Source organism: Aulonocara sp. 'chitande type north' Nkhata Bay, linkage group LG3, assembly GCF_057382095.1.
Source record: "Aulonocara sp. 'chitande type north' Nkhata Bay isolate Kocher_YH1m ecotype deep benthic linkage group LG3, A_spYH_male_GT1.1, whole genome shotgun sequence".
Taxonomy (NCBI): Eukaryota; Metazoa; Chordata; class Actinopteri; order Cichliformes; family Cichlidae; genus Aulonocara; species Aulonocara sp. 'chitande type north' Nkhata Bay.
Window position 1 is genome coordinate 73,093 of NC_141346.1, and position 19,614 is coordinate 92,706.

A 19,614-nucleotide genomic window follows, 5' to 3' on the forward strand; every position below is an offset into this window, starting at 1 on the left:
CATGTGGATTCATGGATTTTTTTTTCACATTCTGTCTCTCACAGTTGAAGTGTACCTCTGGTGCAAATTACTGACCTCTGTCATCATTTTAGGTGGGGGAACTTGCACAATCGGTGGCTGACTAAATACTTTTTTGCCCCACTGTATGCATCAGTCTAATAAACTTAAACCTACACCATCCTCCCTATTCTGGTATTCTAAACAGTACCCGAAAGTAGACTGCTTGGTCGAGTTAACCTCATGAACTATCTACAACACATGGTGAAAACCTGAAATTAAGACAGAGAAGACTAGAGGTGAGACATGATCATTACTGATTACTGATGACAGATTTAGATAAATTTTCATAAACCATTCATTTGCCACATCAATAAACAGCACAGCATGGCAAAATATTTTTTCTAACATGGCAACCTTTAAAAAGTGAAAGGAGACAGAAAGACAGGTGAGAAAGAATAAAACTTAATTGACTTTTTGATGGCATTTTACACACAGTACTGGTACAGTATCTAGAAAATGTGGGAAAATACTGGCATCATATACAGTACTTAGCTACTTCTGAAGAAATTATGATGGGACCCTAAAAAAAATTACTATGTACAATAATCGATTTCTATTCATTTTACATCAGATGAAAACGTTTGTTGTAAGATTCAGATAATTATTTATTAAAAGCGAGACATTTTAAATGAAAATAAGAAAGTATTTCTTTGTGCCCCACCTCTCCCTGTTAATGCCCTACCTGGACCCCTGGCAAAACTTTGCTAGACCCGCCCCTGCACAGTTACCAGCTGTCAGCTACTTAGAAAAGGATCCTGGTGTAAGTTGTCTCTCAGAAACAGTTCATAACTTCCCTTCAACTCATTCATGTCACCTAAAAGGTAAACCTGTTTCTCCATCACCTGTTCAACTCTGATGATTCAGTAAGGACATCTCCTGGTTTCATCTTCATGTTTCCCTCTCACCAGATATCCAAAAACCGATATCATGACCAGCAGCTTTACAGCTGTGGCTCCAGCAAACATCAGCTGATACTAGAAATTAATATTAAATAAATTCTAACAACAGCTGATCAAGTTTAAACGTGCTGCTGTTGTTTAGCGCGACATCTGCTGGTTTTCTCTTTCTGGTGCAAAGTGGGCGATAAACAAACAAGAGAGAAAAGCCGATCAGCTGATCATTGATCAGTGTCATGATTGAAGTAGAAACAGGAGAGAGGGGGGAGAGAATGAGAGAAGAAGAAGCAGCTGTGCAGCAAAGACACAGAATAACTCCAGCTTTGTGTCTTTTTCATTGTAGCTGAAGTCCGGGACAAACTGTTCCTTTTCACCTCAATACGAAACGCGCAATATTTTCTCTGAATGCAGGACGATTCTGTTTTTTACGGGATGGTTGGCAACTTTTCTAACTAACCTTATTAATAAAATAAGATAAAACGAGTTCAACATCAATATTATCATAGCACCCGCCCAGCAGTATATAAACTCTGTCATGCTAGCTAGTACGCAGTACGAGTTATTGTGACTGACTATAAGAAGTCAGCATAACGAAAATAAACTCCACCTAAACTTGGTTTATATCTGACCCAGATAGACTGTAGGTCATAACTTCTTACCTGAAGTTCAGTTCACCACCTCGGGTCTCTGCTCCTCCTGCCTTTCCGTCATCCACCTGCCAGCGTGTTGCATCTGCTGGCCTCCACCACTTGCTAATGTTACTGAATCTGTGGAAGCTCCGCAATAGCCACCACCAAACAACTGAGTTATTTTTACACATCTCCCAGCATCTGGCCAATCCACCACCTTTCAGTGTTTATACCGTTAAGGAAAAAAAGAAAAAACAAAACAAAACAAAAAACCCATCGGCCCATAAAAACGAAAAATCACCATCGGCCCACTGGGCAAATGCCCGGTATGCCCAATGGCCAGCCCAGCTATGGATCTGGCCTGTGTACCTCTCTGGGTGGTTTCATGAGGGATAGCATGCTGTTGTATGGTGGATGCTGGGGTGGCTGTATGGGGGCTCACCAAACCGACAAGCTGGAGTCAGAAACGTATTTTTTTGTGGTCTTTATATCAAGGGATTGTAACCCTAATCCTGTTAACATAAATATAATTGGAAAGACCATAAACTTTAGTCTTTGGAACTTAGAACTGCATTTAGAAACAGCCATCAAAATCGAAATCTATTTCTTCTCAAAACATATTTAGTTTTCTGTTGAATGGCTTGATGGTGCAGTGGTTAGCACTGTCACTGGGTTTGAATCAGTTGACTGTGGCTTTCCTGCGTTGAGTTTGCATGTTCCCCCAGTGCCATAGACATGCACGTTAGGCTGCAGGGGTGAACGTGAGTGTGATGAGCTGGAGATCTGCATGTTATCCTTTGTCAGCTTGGATAGGCTCCAACCCACCACCGGCAAAGTGGACGGGGAAAAGAAAGTTATTTTAGTGGAATAACAGTTATTAGTGTAAATTGGAAAATTTTTGTTGATCCAAGTAGGTTATTTAGCATTAGCTAATTTAGTGTGCCCTTCACATGCTTTGAATTTTAATCTTGGCAATCATGCTGAATGCTATTGACACCCTTTAACGAGAAGTCTGGGCTCGGGAGAACCCGAATGCCCTGGAGGGACTTTCCCTGCCGGATACATGATGGATGGGTGGCAGAGGATCGTGTGCCTGGCGGGACTGAAGATATCTACCTATTCGGAACCATGATAACAGGGTTTTTGCTGATCGGAGCTGGCTTGGCCCTGGCTTATCGGAGAATTAAGAGAGCGGAAACCTGTTCAAACCCCCACAAGGCTGCCCGCTGGGATTGGAACGACAGGTGCGACTTCTCAGAAAGGGCTCACTGAAGGCAGCATGGTTAAGAGCTTGGAGGCGCTTACGACTGCAGTGAATGCTCAGAATAAGACCTCTGAGCGTATGTATGTTGGATTACATCAGGAAAGAATCAACTCAGAACAACATCTCTGGGCGGAAGCTGGATTACATCTCGGATCAGTTGGCTGCGGTCGCGAGGTCTCAGAATCTGCTCTGTGAGCAAAAGAGTGACAAGACCACAGAATCGACGGCTAATAACATCACGGAGAAACTCGCAGCTATTAACGGGAGATTGACAGACCAGTGTCGGAGTGTTAAAAACAGCTTGAAATTCTCACGAGTTGTTTGCAAAAGAAAAATCACCATCATAATGCGGCTACCCCTTCGGCGCCAGCTGTGGGCTCAAGGCTGGAGCTGAACAAAAACTCCCTGATAACGACTGTGTTGAGTCTGTTCCTTCCCATTCCATGCAAGGCCACCTGGGTTGGCTGGAAGACTGTTCACTTAGCCTGGCGGGGCGAAGGACACTGTCTCAGCTGAACTATGGACACGCACACACACATATATACTGATACTGATAAGCACTCACTGACGCATCACCCTCCCTACCCCGGATCCAACGCCACCTCCAACGCTTACCTCCCCTCTGATGTGGACATCGGGTCAGCTGGAGGCGCAGTCGAAGATTGCAGCGGTCCCAGATCAGATGTACACACTGGAACACTATCCCATGCTGTGTTTATTGTGTTATGGTGTGTTGATACCTGTGGATTCCTGTATTATCCTTCGATGTTTTTTTTTTCCTCGCTACCTAGCCTGACCTGTCTCCCCAATGTGATGTTTGTATTGCATGTACGGTCGGCAAGGTCTGTCATCTCGGTTGTGGGCAAAAGACCTGCAACTGACAAATAAAGGCTATCTCTCTCTCTCTCAATAATTATTTTCTGCAGACTGTGTGTTTTTACTTCCATTGTCAGGACACTAGATAATATTTTTAAAAAGCACAACTTAAATTAAAAACTAATTTTAGAAAGTAACTAAAAACAAATTGACTGAAAAAGTTAGCAGGAAAGAATAAAGCCGTTGTGGTTTAAAGATAATCAGCTCCGCAATCATGCATGACAACAATCATTCCCCTTTGTGATGCCTAATTAAAAGAAGACAGGCTAATTATGTTTTGTTATTTATTTATTTTTAGTCAGAATGCTTCAGCAGTATCACCTAATCCAGGGGTAGGGAATGTTAGTACTCGAGAGCCGGCGTCCTGCAGGTTTTAGATGTGTCCTTGATCCAACTGATTTAAAAGGCTTAATTACCTCCTCAACATTTCTTGAAGTTCTCCAGAGGCCTGTTAATAAACTAATCATTTGAGTCAGGAGTGGTGACCCAGGGTGAGATCTAAAACCTCCAGGACACCGGCTCTCGAGGACTAACGTTCACTACCCCTGTTCACTACCCCCGTTAGTCCTCAATGAATTCCTGATGGGTGTGCGGACCAGATCTTCTGCAGAGTAAAGTATACGGACCATAGAAAACGTGGACAATGAAAACGAACTGGGCAACACACTGGACTTTCCAATGAGCAGTATGGCTGTGGGCTGATGGCAGTGGCAATGTGGACTTCACCAAATGGAGCCTTGTTGAAACCAAGCAATTCTGCAGGCAATGAGTGGTGTGGAATAACCAAAACAGATGTACAGGGAGTGCAGAATTATTAGGCAAATGAGTATTTTGTCCACATCATCCTCTTCATGCATGTTGTCTTACTCCAAGCTGTATAGGCTTGAAAGCCTACACCAATTAAGCATATTAGGTGATGTGCATCTCTGTAATGAGAAGGGGTGTGGTCTAATGACATCAACACCCTATATCAGGTGTGCATAATTATTAGGCAACGTCCTTTCCTTTGGCAAAATGGGTCAAAAGAAGGACTTGACGGGCTCAGAAAAGTCAAAAATAGTGAGATATCTTGCAGAGGGATGCAGCAGTCTCAAAATTGCAAAGCTTCTGAAGCGTGATCATCGAACAATCAAGCGTTTCATTCAAAATAGTCAACAGGGTTGCAAGAAGCGTGTGGAAAAACCAAGGCGCAAAATAACTGCCCATGAACTGAGAAGAGTCAAGCGTGCAGCTGCCAAGATGCCACTTGCCACCAGTTTGGCCATATTTCAGAGCTGCAACATCACTGGAGTGCCCAAAAGCACAAGGTGTGCAATACTCAGAGACATGGCCAAGGTAAGAAAGGCTGAAAGACGACCACCACTGAACAAGACACACAAGCTGAAACGTCAAGACTGGGCCAAGAAATATCTCAAGACTGATTTTTCTAAGGTTTTATGGACTGATGAAATGAGAGTGAGTCTTGATGGGCCAGATGGATGGGCCCGTGGCTGGATTGGTAAAGGGCAGAGAGCTCCAGTCCGACTCAGACGCCAGCAAGGTGGAGGTGGCGTACTGGTTTGGGCTGGTATCATCAAAGATGAGCTTGTGGGGCCTTTTTGGGTTGAGGATGGAGTCAAGCTCAACTCCCAGTCCTACTGCCAGTTTCTGGAAGACACCTTCTTCAAGCAGTGGTACAGGAAGAAGTCTGCATCCTTCAAGAAAAACATGATTTTCATGCAGGACAATGCTCCATCACACGCGTCCAAGTACTCCACAGCGTGGCTGGCAAGAAAGGGTATAAAAGAAGAAAAACTAATGACATGGCCACCTTGTTCACCTGATCTGAACCCCATTGAGAAGCTGTGGTCCATCATCAAATGTGAGATTTACAAGGAGGGAAAACAGTACACCTCTCTGAACAGTGTCTGGGAGGCTGTGGTTGCTGCTGCACGCAATGTTGATGGTGAACAGATCAAAACGCTGACAGAATCCATGGATGGCAGGCTTTTGAGTGTCCTTGCAAAGAAAGGTGGCTATATTGGTCGCTGATTTGTTTTTGTTTTGTTTTTGATGTCAGAAATGTATATTTGTGAATGTGGAGATGTTATATTGGTTTCACTGGTAAAAATAAATAATTGAAATGGGTATATATTTGTTTTTTGTTAAGTTGCCTAATAATTGTGCACAGTAATAGTCACCTGCACACACAGATATCCCCCTAAAATAGCTAAAACTAAAAACAAACTAAAAACTACTTCCAAAAACATTCAGCTTTGATATAAATGAGTTTTTTGGGTTCATTGAGAACATGGTTGTTGTTCAATAATAAAATTATTCCTCAAAAATACAACTTGCCTAATAATTCTGCACTCCCTGTATGTTGTGAAGGTGAGTAAATGACTATGTGATTTTTGCACCAAATGATCCAATGCCAATACACTTTAAAAACTGTAATTACAATAAACAGCAACTTTCAAATCTTAGTATTTCATGCTTCCTTCCCTCCCACCAACCAACGAAGAAGACAAATGTTTATTAATGAATATATTAGTCATATTTAAAAGCAAAACAAAAAAAAGTGAGAAAGATCTGAAGCTTGCTAGCACACAAACCTAATGCGGATTTGTAGTGAACATCAGTATATGCATTACTCTCCGGAACAAAGCTGGGAGAGAGGTCAAGCTCTGTGCAGACAGAAGCCCACTGACATGGCATGCATGCATGTCAGAAGCACTAAGAATAAAAGAGCGTTTTTATCCCTTACACACATTTCTTAAAACAGCAACTTGAAGATTAACTTCCATTAGTCCTGGGCCGGACCGCCTGTTATTAATGACCAAAACCTTGTTCAAACTTGTCTCTGAGACTCTTACTGTCTGCTCTTGCAGAACTCCCAAGTCTATTTCTATACATTAAGTTCTATTTGTAAATGTATTTAAAATCGATAGATACTGTGACTGCATGTATAAATTTAACATTGAAATTACTGCCTACAGTAAAATGACGTGTGTTAACCTTTAGTTTAGAGATTACCTGTCAGTGCACCTACCAACAACATCACCTCATCAGAGCATGCAAATCCATCTCACTGTGATGGAGTTCCATACAGTGTGAATGTCTTGGCACGTTGCACACTTAAAACAACCACAGACATTACAAGGAAGCCACAGGATACACAGTGCATCAGATCAGGTACTTTCTAAACTTTGATTATAAATAATTATTTACATGTACAAACATTTATTTATTTCTATTAGTTGCTTTACTGGTAGTTACAACAGTTGTTTATAGTTCTAATGTCTGAATTCCTTGTAACTTATAAAGTTTGATTTTGTGTTACATAATTTGATGTACTTTCTGCTCTTTTTGCAATCGTAAACTCTTAAACTGTGGAGGTAAAAAAAACTTTTGCTTTGATTTTTGGCTTTCAAAATTTTATAGTATCCTTATAGGATTTTTAGAATATAAACCTGCAATTATAATTATACTCAGAAGTACAAGTACTTTGTACAGAGGGGCCGATGGCGCGATATGACAGCCTCGCTTCTGTCAGTCTGCCCCAGGGCAGCTGTAGCTACAACCGTAGCTTGCCTCCACCAGTGTGTGAATGCGAGAGTGAATGAATAGTGGCATGGTGGTTAGCACTGTTGCCGCACAGCAAGACGGTCCTGAGTTCAATTCCACCATCAGGCCGGGGTCTTTCTGTATGGAGTTTGCATGTTCTCCCCGTATTTGCGTGGGTTCTCTCCGGATACTCTGGCTTCTTCCCACCGTCCAAAGACATGCAACTTGTGGGGATAGGTTAATTGGATAATCCAAATTGCCACTAGGTGTGAATGGTTGTCTGTCCCTATGTGTTAGCCCTGCGACAGACTGGCGACCTGTCCAGGGTGTACCCTGCCTCTCGCCCTATGACAGCTGGGATAGGCTCCAGCGCCCCCCGCGACCCTGAAAAGCGGAAGCGAATGGATGGATGGATTATTTAAAACTGTACAATTTTCAGGTACCTGTACTTTATTTGAGTATTTATTTTTCTGACAACTTTTTACTTTTACTCGCTACATTTTTAAACAAATATCTGTATTTTTTACTTCCTGTGTTTTCAAGTCGTTACTTTAGGTTCTTTTATAACGTTTATACTTGCGACTCAAAGTAGGCTGGAAGGAGTGCTGGTATCTGTAAATTTTAAATCTATAAATGGAGTGACCCTTTTATAAGTGTCAGGTAATCAACATTTCCAAAAAAATTCATCAGCAAACACACAAACTGTTTGTGTGCAGTTGTGTTGCACAGTGTGTTGATAGCTTCAGGTCAAGCTGCTGTGCACTGGGAGATTTAAGAAAAGACAGGAAAGGAAAGCAAGAAGAGAGGTTCTATTTATTAATAAAGGTTATTTATAAAGGTCGTAGAAAGGACAGCTCAGTGACACTTGATAAAATGCAAATTTAAAGCTTATAAGTTTTGTCATCATTTTGATTGTTGGATTCTTCTCTGTGTGTGTTATTGTCGCCTCTACCTTACAATATAAAGCTATTTGAAGCAACTATTGTTGTGATTTAGCGCTGTACGAATAAAATTGAATTGACATGAACTGATTACATATTCAAATCAAGTTCAAATTCAAATTTTATTCATCACACACACAATCATACACAGTACAACATGTAGTGAAATTCTTATTGCTGTGCAATGCCCGACCATTAAACTACAGTAAAGAAATTTGCATAATTTACAAATTCAACATTTAAAAAGTTTACAGAAAAATTAAATAGATAAATTTACAGTTAGAAAAAATTACAGAGAAAGAGGTAATAAGAGTTGCATAATAGATTAAAAAAAAGGTCTAACAGATGTAAACAATAAATTAAGAATTTAACACTGGCAGTCCCAGGCTTCTACCTTTCTACCTTTAAAACCCGCCACCAGCCAAATGGCTGGTAGGCTTTTAGCTAAGCTTTAGCTTCAGGCAAGTGGAAGCTAAATTGGCTAGTCATTCATATGTAAATTGGGTTGTTACCTGGGAATTCTGGAGGGAGGGGAGTGGGGGTGTGTGGATGAGGGGGTGGGGGAGCTGCTAAAAGCGGTGAGCTTCCTTTTGTGTTTCATCTTGATGCATTCTCAATCATCCAGGGAAACAAATCTCCAAAAGTCACCAACTTGGAGTGTTTCAGTTTGCCATCTTAGGGAGAAATCAACACACATGGGTGTATGTCCTTTGTTGCTGACATTTATTGATAAAAACAGTACAAAAAATCAACCATTTGTACACATTTTTACAAATAATTATAAAAAGTGAGTGAGTACATTTCAACATTTTCAGCAATCACTCACAATCCTGGCACTGCCATGGTATCTGTAGTCTGCATTTACCACATGTGTATCTGTTGCAGTGAACACATCGCACAGTGGCATGATTGTTCTTGCAATTGTGTTTGACCTGACACATGGCTCTTTTTCCAGGGCTCGGTGTGGAGGGTTGTGTCAAAGGCAACTGTTCTTTTCTTGCCTTCTTCGCAGCTACATGAGAGTGAGCTAACTCCCTTGCAAGCTCCACCAGGAAGTCCACCCGTCTTTCCTTCGTCCCGGTGCATGCTTGATACAGCACATGTGCATTCAGTGCTGCCATGTCAATCATGTTATAAAACACGGCAACTGGCCAGCGCCGTGTTCCTCTGCGGACAGTGTACTCCCGAACCATCTGGTCCATCACATCCACGCCACACTTTGTTTTGTTGTAAAGGGTGACAGTGTTTGGCTTCCTTTTGGTAGTGTTATCAGTCTAACAGATGTAAACAATAAATTAAGAATTTAACCTAAGACGTAAAGACTAAACTAAGGATTAAAGGTAAATTATAAGATAAAAAGAGAATGTGAAAATAAACAGTGTGCATGCGGTGATGTGATGTATGAGAGTCCAGACTACACCTGGTTCAGGGCCTGAATAGCCTGGGGGCAGAAGCTCCTCCTCATTCTTCCTGTTTTGGCCTTAAGAGAGCAGAAGTGCATCCCAGACCTCAACAGTGAGTAGAGTCCATTGTTGAGATGGGAGAGGTCCATCATAATCTTTCTGGCTTTAGTCTTGTACCACTTAGTGTAGACAGACAGCAGGTCGGGAAGTTCAGAGCGAATGCTGCATGGCCGAGCACACCACTCTTTCTTTTAGCTGTGCAAACTACTGAGTAGTTTCACGCAACATTTCAGTAACACAAAGATACTATAGCTGAGTTTAGATACAGTGGGGCAAAAAAGTATTTAGTCAGCCACCGATTGTGCAAGTTCCCCCACCTAAAATGATGACAGAGGTCAGTAATTTGCACCAGAGGTACACTTCAACTGTGAGAGACAGAATGTGAAAAAAAAATCCATGAATTCACATGGTAGGATTAGTAAAGAATTTATTCGTAAATCAGGGTGGAAAATAAGTATTTGGTCAATAACAAAAATACAACTCAATACTTTGTAACATAACCTTTGTTGGCAATAACAGAGGTCAAACGTTTACTATAGGTCTTTACCAGGTTTGCACACACAGTAGCTGGTATTTTGGCCCATTCCTCCATGCAGATCTTCTCGAGAGCAGTGATGTTTTGGGGCTGTCGCCGAGCAACACGGACTTTCAACTCCCGCCACAGATTTTCTATGGGGTTGAGGTCTGGAGACTGGCAAGGCCACTCCAGGACTTTCAAATGCTTCTTACGGAGCCACTCCTTTGTTGCCCGGGCGGTGTGTTTTGGATCATTGTCATGTTGGAAGACCCAGCCTCGTTTCATCTTCAAAGTTCTCACTGATGGAAGGAGGTTTTGGCTCAAAATCTCACGATACATGGCCCCATTCATTCTGTCCTTAACTCGGATCAGTCGTCCTGTCCCCTTGGCAGAAAAACAGCCCCATAGCATGATGTTTCCACCCCCATGCTTCACAGTAGGTATGGTGTTCTTGGGATGCAACTCAGTATTCTTCTTCCTCCAAACACGCCGAGTTGAGTTTATACCAAAAAGTTCTACTTTGGTTTCATCTGACCACCTGACATTCTCCCAATCCTCTGCTGTATCATCCATGTGCTCTCTGGCAAACTTCAGACGGGCCTGGACATGCACTGGCTTCAGCAGCGGAACACGTCTGGCACTGCGGGATTTGATTCCCTGCCGTTGTAGTGTGTTACTGATGGTGACCTTTGTTACTTTGGTCCCAGCTCTCTGCAGGTCATTCACCAGGTCCCCCCGTGTGGTTCTGGGATCTTTGCTCACCGTTCTCATGATCATTTTGACCCCACGGGATGAGATCTTGTGTGGAGCCCCAGATCGAGGGAGATTATCAGTAGTCTTGTATGTCTTCCATTTTCTGATGATTGCTCCCACAGTTGATTTTTTCACACCAAGCTGCTTGCCTATTGTAGATTCACTCTTCCCAGTCTGGTGCAGGTCTACAATACTTTTCCTGGTGTCCTTCGAAAGCTCTTTGGTCTTGGCCATGGCGGAGTTTGGAGTCTGACTGTTTGAGGCTGTGGACAGGTGTCTTTTATACAGATGATGAGTTCAAACAGGTGCCATTCATACAGGTAACGAGTGGGGGACAGAAAAGCTTCTTACAGAAGACGTTACAGGTCTGTGAGAGCCAGAGATTTTCCTTGTTTGAGGTGACCAAATACTTATTTTCCACCCTGATTTACGAATAAATTCTTTACAAATCCTACCATGTGAATTCATGGATTTTTTTTTCACATTCTGTCTCTCACAGTTGAAGTGTACCTCTGGTGCAAATTACTGACCTCTGTCATCATTTTAAGTGGGGGAACTTGTACAATCGGTGGCTGACTAAATACTTTTTTGCCCCACTGTATTCTGTCTTTGTATACAGTAAACTGTTAGCGTAAAATGAAATTTACTGAAGCTCAATGGCTTCATTATTTTTATGGTGCTTTTGTAAACATTTGATTACCAAATAATAAATTACCATGTATTTTGTGAATTCATTCATAGTTAATATTTTTTGTAAATATATTAGGTGCAATATATGACAACATTTCTCTGCCTGGTAGGCTTTGAGACTAAACAAATAAGGATAATTTTCCATTCAAAGAAATTCCCACAGTTGACGTCAGCCATATTCAAATTCTTTCTGTGAATTGCAGGAATGTTCTTTGTGCTTTTGACGACCAAGACCAGGACTGCAGAGGTGATGACTGTGTCACATTCAACAGGTAACTGAGGACACCCCGATGGGCCTCTAAGACTGAGTCTTTCAAAAGTATAATGTGTTGATGACTCTACTGGATATCACACGACAGCAGACACTCAAGTTTAATGAAACCAAGCAGGGCAAATTAAGAATGACAGGTTTCTGAGGGAGTGGAACGAATCGCCATTTGAGTACCAAGGCTCCAATAACTGCAGCTAGTGACTGGATTCTGTACAGCCCAAGTTTGTTATTTTTTATTGATCAAAATTTTATTTTATTGATATAAAATGCCAGCTCAAGAGCACTCTACCAGCTTCTACCAGCAGCAAAAAAAGAAGCCCTTTTAATTAGCAATTGACAGCCCTTATCATACCCAGCTGCTGATAAGCCACGTCCTCCTCATAACCTTTCAGTGTGTGTCCACACTTAACAAAACAAACACCCTATAAAGATTTATATATCATATTTTATAATTAAAAATAATTATAATGTTTTATACATAATCAATAAAATATGAGTTTTTATTGAAAGTATCTATGCAAGTATGTGCAAAAGTTTTGCTAAAGAGCAGTGAACTGGACATGTGTGTGCTTAATAAACTGGCAAATTACAGCAGGATATTCCTATCCTCGGTCAGAAGGCACAGGTGACTTATATGATGAAAGAGAGGGTCCACAGCAATGATAATTTGGGTTCCTTTAATCCAAAACATCTTCAGAAGTGAATTTGTGTGGGTATATGTATGTGTGGTTCTGTAAAATAACGGAAATTACAATTAGCAAACAATTAAAGTCAACCAAACTGGTCTAAATAATACAGAAAGGGTTGAACAGAAAAATCTAATTCAGAAATGACTAAACACCACCCCCTGGTGGACACAAATGGGCTGCTGCACAGGGATGGACTCCATCTTTACTTTGAGCAGCTCAACCACAAGGGTGGCGCCATTTTGGTCAAATCAACATGAGTAACCACAGTGTCTCGTGGCGACACAAACCACTGGCAAACTCTATATAAGTATCACACGGCATACATGGGCGAGTATAGGATGAGTTACAGCCATAGAACAAATACAAGGCACTTATCATTCACGCACACGCATGACACATGTTCAGTACAACTAACCAGCTCCACCAGCGCTATAACGGTCAACCAGCGCAAAAACAAACCCAGGATGGGAGCAATGTACCATCTTAGCCGCCATTTTTACTTCGATAAACAGAGCACGTTGTGTGTGACGTCTTCTTTTGCACATGACGTCTTGGGGTTTCTTTTGTTGTTTTGTAGAAAAGATGTAAATCAATTAGAACGATGCTGTATTAGTTCCAGACAACGTTATTAAATCATGGGGTGTACTTAGTTTGTCAAAGGACTTACATACAAGTTATGAATGTGTATATATACACATATATACATTTTAAAAGCATTTTACATGAGCTGACTTTTGTTGCATTATAGGTAGTCTAAGCATCGTTTCTGTCAACTTTTTATAGCAGTTTTAGGAATCCTGTGATTATATGACACTGATTTGCTTTTCTTTCTGAATGACTTAACAAATTTGTGTTAGTGTGATTTTAGTGTATAATTACCCTCAACCAAATAGTAACATTTTATCTTAATAATTTTCTTAATTTCTTATATTCCACTTACCTGATGACTGTCAGTGGTTCTTTAAATCTTTTGTGATGCATCTTTAACCAAATACATTTCAATTTCTCCAAAACTTCTTTGCACACTGTACAAGTAAATGCACCTTCAGATCTACAGAAGGTGCATAGATAAAATATATCAGATGTAGTGGACAATATCAGACACTTGTTTAACTCTGTGTATAATTCTTTTAAATATAAATTAGTAAAGGCAAAATCTATATCTTTATTTCAAATTGTCAATAGGTGTATTTAAAAAAGGTGTTCTTTTGTGTTTCTTGTTTCCAGACTAATTCATCTTAATACACAAAATCATGAATATGAAGAAGACATTTTGTGAAAACAAAATCTTTTTTATGAATTCAATAAATAAATAATATCAAAGATCATAAGATTAACTATGAAATAAATCAATGTAAACTATTTTGAATCCTCTCTGTGCATCTAGTTTTAAAAGCCCATTACTGCTACCTATTATAATGTTGTAAACTGGGAAGCATCTTGTGAGAACAGGAAGAGCCAAGTGACAACAGAGAGATTTAACACCCAGCACTGGCTAATTTGCAAAGTGGGCCCAACGTGTCAAAGAAACTGAATAAGAATAATTAAGCTTTGTTTTCTGATGCAAGCAAAAAGTACACTGCAATATTCAAGAATCAATAAATGAATCAATTTCCATTTGTATATATTTTTTGACTGATAAAAGTATCCTGTCAAAATATGATCTTGAGAAACAACCTGGGAAACAAACAAACAGACATGAGTAGACAAAAGAATAATAGGACAATAAGGATAATACCAAGGTTTTTAAAGCCTTAACACCATAACTATAGTTATAGATAAATATAATCTCTGCTTCTATCATTTCTATGGAAACGTTAAAGTTTTCCATTTAATTGGTGTCATTAATATTGGGATGAAAGTTTACAGATTTTGCTTTTAAAATTATTTAGCCAGCTTCTACTGCTTCTGTAACGTTATAGTACAACATACTATGATCACAACATTCAATGGATGACTGCTTGTTATTATTCTGCATGTTTTGGCTGCAGGAATTTTTGTAATGCTTTTCATGACTACCACCAGGATGGCACTGGTTTCGACAGGGTCCAGTAAAACAGGTAAATAAGCACACTGGTCAGTATGCATACACACACACACACAGACTTTAGTTATGATCGTGGCAAACATTTACTCAATAATTATCGTCATCTCTTAAAGCTGCATTGGCACACCATTGTCTCTCTAAAATTTTTAAACAACATTGGAACAAACTGAGAATTATTTCTTGGCGTCTGTGTGTAAGACTGGATAATCTTGTGTTTTAGTGCAGTACCACTTCATCAATGAAACCCTGACTTGGTATGAGGCTCAGAGGTTCTGCAAAATAAAATACACTGACCTGGCAACCATAAACAACATGGATGAAGAAAATCAGCTGGTCAGTACACTGGACAGTCAAGCGACCGCCACATGGATCGGACTTTACAATGGAAAGAACAACAGGTGGCTGTGGTCTGATGGGAGCGGCATGGCGAGCTTCACCAAATGGAGCTCTGGTCAGCCAGACAACTATGGCGGCATAGAGTCGTGTGGAGAGATGTATGATAACAGCTTCTGGAATGATGAGTCATGTGACGTAACCAAAGCTTATGTGTGTTATGAAAGTGAGTAAATTGCAATCACACTTTTGAGAGTGATTAAAATTAACTTTCTGGACTTAAGAGTGCATGCTACTTTTGCTACTTTTGATCTGTCTAATAATTTTAATATGAAATATTTATTGATGATGATAAATTTAATCTATATTAGTTTTATTAGTAATTATTATTATTAGTTCTATCTAAAAACAAAAACAAACAGTAATCAGGTGAGTAGCACACACAATGATCATCAGAATCAGAATCAGAATCAGAATACTTTATTGATCCCTGGGGGAAATTATTTTTTGTTACAGTGCTCCATTTTAAACCAACATTAAGACAAGACAGACAATACGCTAACTAAGAATAGTACAATATATACATATATATACATACATACATACATAAGTCACTTATAAATAAATATTTGGAAAAGAAACATGTGTAGTTGTAGCAGCAAACAGTGTGTTAAGTGGATGCGTTGTACAGGGAGATGGCCACAGGCAGGAATGATTTCCTGTGTCGTTCAGTGGTGCTTTTCGGTAATCTCAGTCTCTCACTGAACGAGCTCCTGTGACTGACCAACATGTCATGGAGTGGGTGGGAGGTGTTATCCAACATTGTCTTTATCTTGGACAGCATCCGCCTCTCCGACACCACCTTGAGGGAGTCCAGCTCCATCCCCACAACATTGCTGGCCTTACGGATCAGTTTATTAAGTCTGTTGGCATCTGCGACCCTCAGCCTGCTCCCCCAGCATGCAACAGCATAGAGGATCGCACTGGCCACCACAGACTCATAGAAAATCCTCAGCATTTTCTGGCAGATGTTGAAGGACCTCAGTCGCCTCAAAAAATAGAGACGACTCTGGCCCTTCCTGTAAAGTGCTGTGGTGTTTTTAGCCCAGTCCAGTTTATTGTCAATGTGTACTCCAAGGTATTTATAGTCCTCCACAATGTCAACACTGACCCCCTGGATTGAAACAGGGGTCAAGTGTTTCCTGGTCTTCCTGAAGTCCACGATCAGTTCCTTGGTCTTTGCCACGTTGAGCTGCAGATGATTCTGCTCACACCACGTGACAAAGGAGTCGACCACAGCCCGGTACTCTGTCTCATCATCCCTGCTGATGCATCCAACCACCGCAGAGTCATCAGAAAACTTCTGAAGATGGCAGGTCTCTGTGCAGTGGCTGAAGTCTGTGGTGTAGAGGGTGAAGAGGAAGGGGGAGAGGACAGTCCCCTGTGGTGCCCCTGTGTTGCTAATCACCTTGTCAGACACACACTGTGGGAGACGTACATATTGTGGTCTTCCTGTCAGGTAATCAACAATCCAGGACACCAGAGAAGCATCCACCTGCATCGCTGCTAACTTATCACCCAGGAGGGTCGGCCTGATGGTGTTGAAAGCACTGGAAAAGTCAAAAAACATGACCCTCACAGTGCTCGCCGGCTGGTCCAGATGGGTGTAGACACGATTGAGCAGGTAGATGATGGCGTCCTCTGTTCCGAGACGAGGCTGATAAGCGAACTGAAGGGGATCCAGATGTGGTCTTACTATGGGTCGCAGCTGGTCCAGGATGAGCCTTTCCAGGGTCTTCATGATGTGGGAGGTCAGTGCCACGGGCCTGTAATCCTGGGGGCCACTGGGACGAGGCGTCTTTGGTACAGGGACGAGGCATGATGTCTTCCACATCACCGGGACCCTCTGCAGACTCAGACTCAGCATAAACAGTTTATGAAAGACTCCACACAGCTGGGGGGCACAGGCCTTGAGGACAAGGGGACTCACTCCGTCTGGTCCAGCAGACTTGCCTGAGTGAAGTCTCCTCATTTGCATCTCAACCTGGTATTGAGTGAAGGTGATGGGTGGGGGAGGGGTGTCAGGAATCTCACAGGAGGCAACATGTGAAGAGAGAGGCTGGCACAGTGGTGTGGCTCTGGATTCCAGGCTGACTGCAGGTGAGGTTGTGGGGGTGGGAGCAGACACTGTGGTGTCGAATCTATTGAAAAACAGATTCAACTCGTCGGCTCTATTCTCACCTCCCTCAGCTCCCCTGCTGTTGGTTGGCCTGAATCCAGTGATGGTCTTCATGTCCCTCCACACCTCTCTCATTTATAGTCATTTTAGTGATGAGATTATGAGAACTCAATATTTTGGCTTGAATAAACATTTGTACAACAACTATGTTACCAAAAGGATGTAATATATGCCACCAACTTTGGTTATTCTCTGGGTAGGTTTGTATTTTCTCCTCAGGCTCATCACAGCTCCTTTGACTGAACTTTAGGATGAATTCCAGTAGAAAAAATAAAAATAAATAAAATGTTGGTTATTTAAAAATGTTGATATTTCTAAAGATCCAGTTATTAGCTCCCTGACCACATTTCTGGTATTTTTAATGATACAATGAGGTTGAGAACTTTTTTTAAAGTACCAAAGATAAAGCATTGTTGCATGATGTTGGTCATTACAGTAATGACCAACATGATCCAACGATGGCTGAGCAAATAATGGATCATAAACAGACTAAATGAAGGAGCAAGTGATTTAGTGACCAAGATAACACAGTTCAAGCTGACGTCGTACTGCAGTTACATTCAGTTTTGTTTATATAGTGACATATCATAAAACAGTTGGCTGTTTAAAGCCGCTTTAAATTTTAAGGTAAAATGTTTACCTTAAAATTGTGTAAGTGTTTATGACGAGAAACATCATGGCTCTGCTGTTAGTAATTTGGCTCTAAATCTCCTACCTGACTATTTTTCTTGGCTGAAGATACAAGACTAACTCTCTTTTATTAATTTCTCTATGTGTGCCTCTAGTTCAGCAGGATGGCAGCAAGAAGTATGTGGTTTACACACAGGGACAAACCTGGCCAAACAGTCAAGATCTGTGCAGGCAGAAGCACACTGATCTGGCATGTGTGCTTACAGACAAGGAAAATGCAGCGATTGCTGCAGTTACCAACAGAGTGTGGTTCGGTCTGTTTAAAGACTCCTGGGCTTGGTCAGATGGAACAAAGACCTCCTTCAGGTACTGGAAAAGAGGCGGAAGTTATAGTGGAAACTGTGCTTCTGTGGAAGGATCACAGACGGGACGCTGGATACCAGCTGACTGTAACCAGAAAGCAACATTTATCTGTCAAGGAGGTAAGTTCCTGAAATACACAAGTAATAAATCAGTTCCTAGAAAAATGTGATACAACTGTTGTGTTCATTCAAGCTTCAGAACATGGGTTAAAAAAATAATAAAAATCACAATAATAACTGATGTAGTTCTGTATTTGTCTTCTACAGATGCCAAAGTAAAAAAGATGGTCATAAGGATGAAGGTGAAGTCTGATGTGGATCTCATGGACTCCACTGCCTCCAGTCAACTCCTAATGAAGGTACAAGTGTAGATTCAAGGTTCCTGGTCTCTTTACTAAGAATTAGGTACAAAAAAAATTATAAAAGTAAGCAAAAGTTCTTTATTTTGTTCTAAAACAAAAAGAAATTTCACATTTAACATGATTTAAAAACATTTAGTCGTGATTATTACCTGTTTGTTACACAAACAGCTATTTTCTTCTATAATGTCTTTTATTTTTAAGTTGGAGACCATCCTGAGAGATCAAGGGGTGGCTGATTTCAAACTCAGCTGGCAAAGTGATAAAAATGGCAGTGTCTTTCAGCGTTAGCTACAAACCACGGAGAAGACGGGGATGAGATGCTCACTGCAGACTGTATATATCATGCATCAATTCAACTAGTTTTCATTTGAAACATACAAGTCATTTTGTGGAAAGAAATATAGTTTAAAAGCAAAAACAAGTTAAATATGTTTTTCTCTTTCCAGGATGCTGACTGCAGAAGTACCCATGTTGTTTTACTGTAGTGCTGATGGATGGATTGTTTAACCTTCTATGTGGACGTCACATTTTGGGTTCTTTAAACCAAAATAGTCAATTTTGCTCTACAAGGGCCTGATATCCACTTACGAGGACATTATACCGCTACTGTTCTATCAAAATTTTAAACGAATATCCTCATATGTGGCTCTCATTTTTCTTAGAAACAAAAATTGGGTAAAAGAAACAAAGAAAATCTGGTGATTATTTGTTTTTACATTCATCGGGTCCCAATCAGCCCAAATATCAAAGAGAAATTAAAAATGCATACCGTGGAAGAGTTCAGGTCTTAGTAGGTTAAAGATCATGTCTCACCTCATTGAATCTAGGTGGGAACTATAGGTGGGAATAGTACTTATACAACATAATATTGAATAAGGATGAGCTTTAAAAATGCAGGAAAATGAGCTTTCTCTCTCCATTCCTATCACTGGAGAGAAACAAAAACATGTGGCCTCTATAATGCTACAGGCAGCCACTTGTATGTCCACAATAAAGTATTTTTTCTGAATTTTCAACTTGTGATTCACATTTGTTTTGATTTGGTA

At 40.7% G+C, this 19,614-nt stretch overlaps 1 protein-coding gene across 1 annotated transcript; it reads left to right on the forward strand.

Moving 5' to 3' along the window:
• Nucleotides 1-6,847: 6,847 nt before the first annotated feature.
• LOC147333330 (macrophage mannose receptor 1-like) lies at nucleotides 6,848-18,856 on the forward strand. Its single transcript, XM_086266549.1, has 7 exons — nucleotides 6,848-6,899; nucleotides 11,839-11,907; nucleotides 14,587-14,655; nucleotides 14,863-15,201; nucleotides 18,000-18,326; nucleotides 18,474-18,565; nucleotides 18,770-18,856. Exons 2-7 carry the CDS (start codon nucleotides 11,841-11,843, stop codon nucleotides 18,854-18,856), a joined length of 981 nt encoding a protein of 326 aa, XP_086122675.1. The 5' UTR covers nucleotides 6,848-6,899; nucleotides 11,839-11,840.
• The last annotated feature ends 758 nt before the right edge of the window (nucleotides 18,857-19,614 follow it).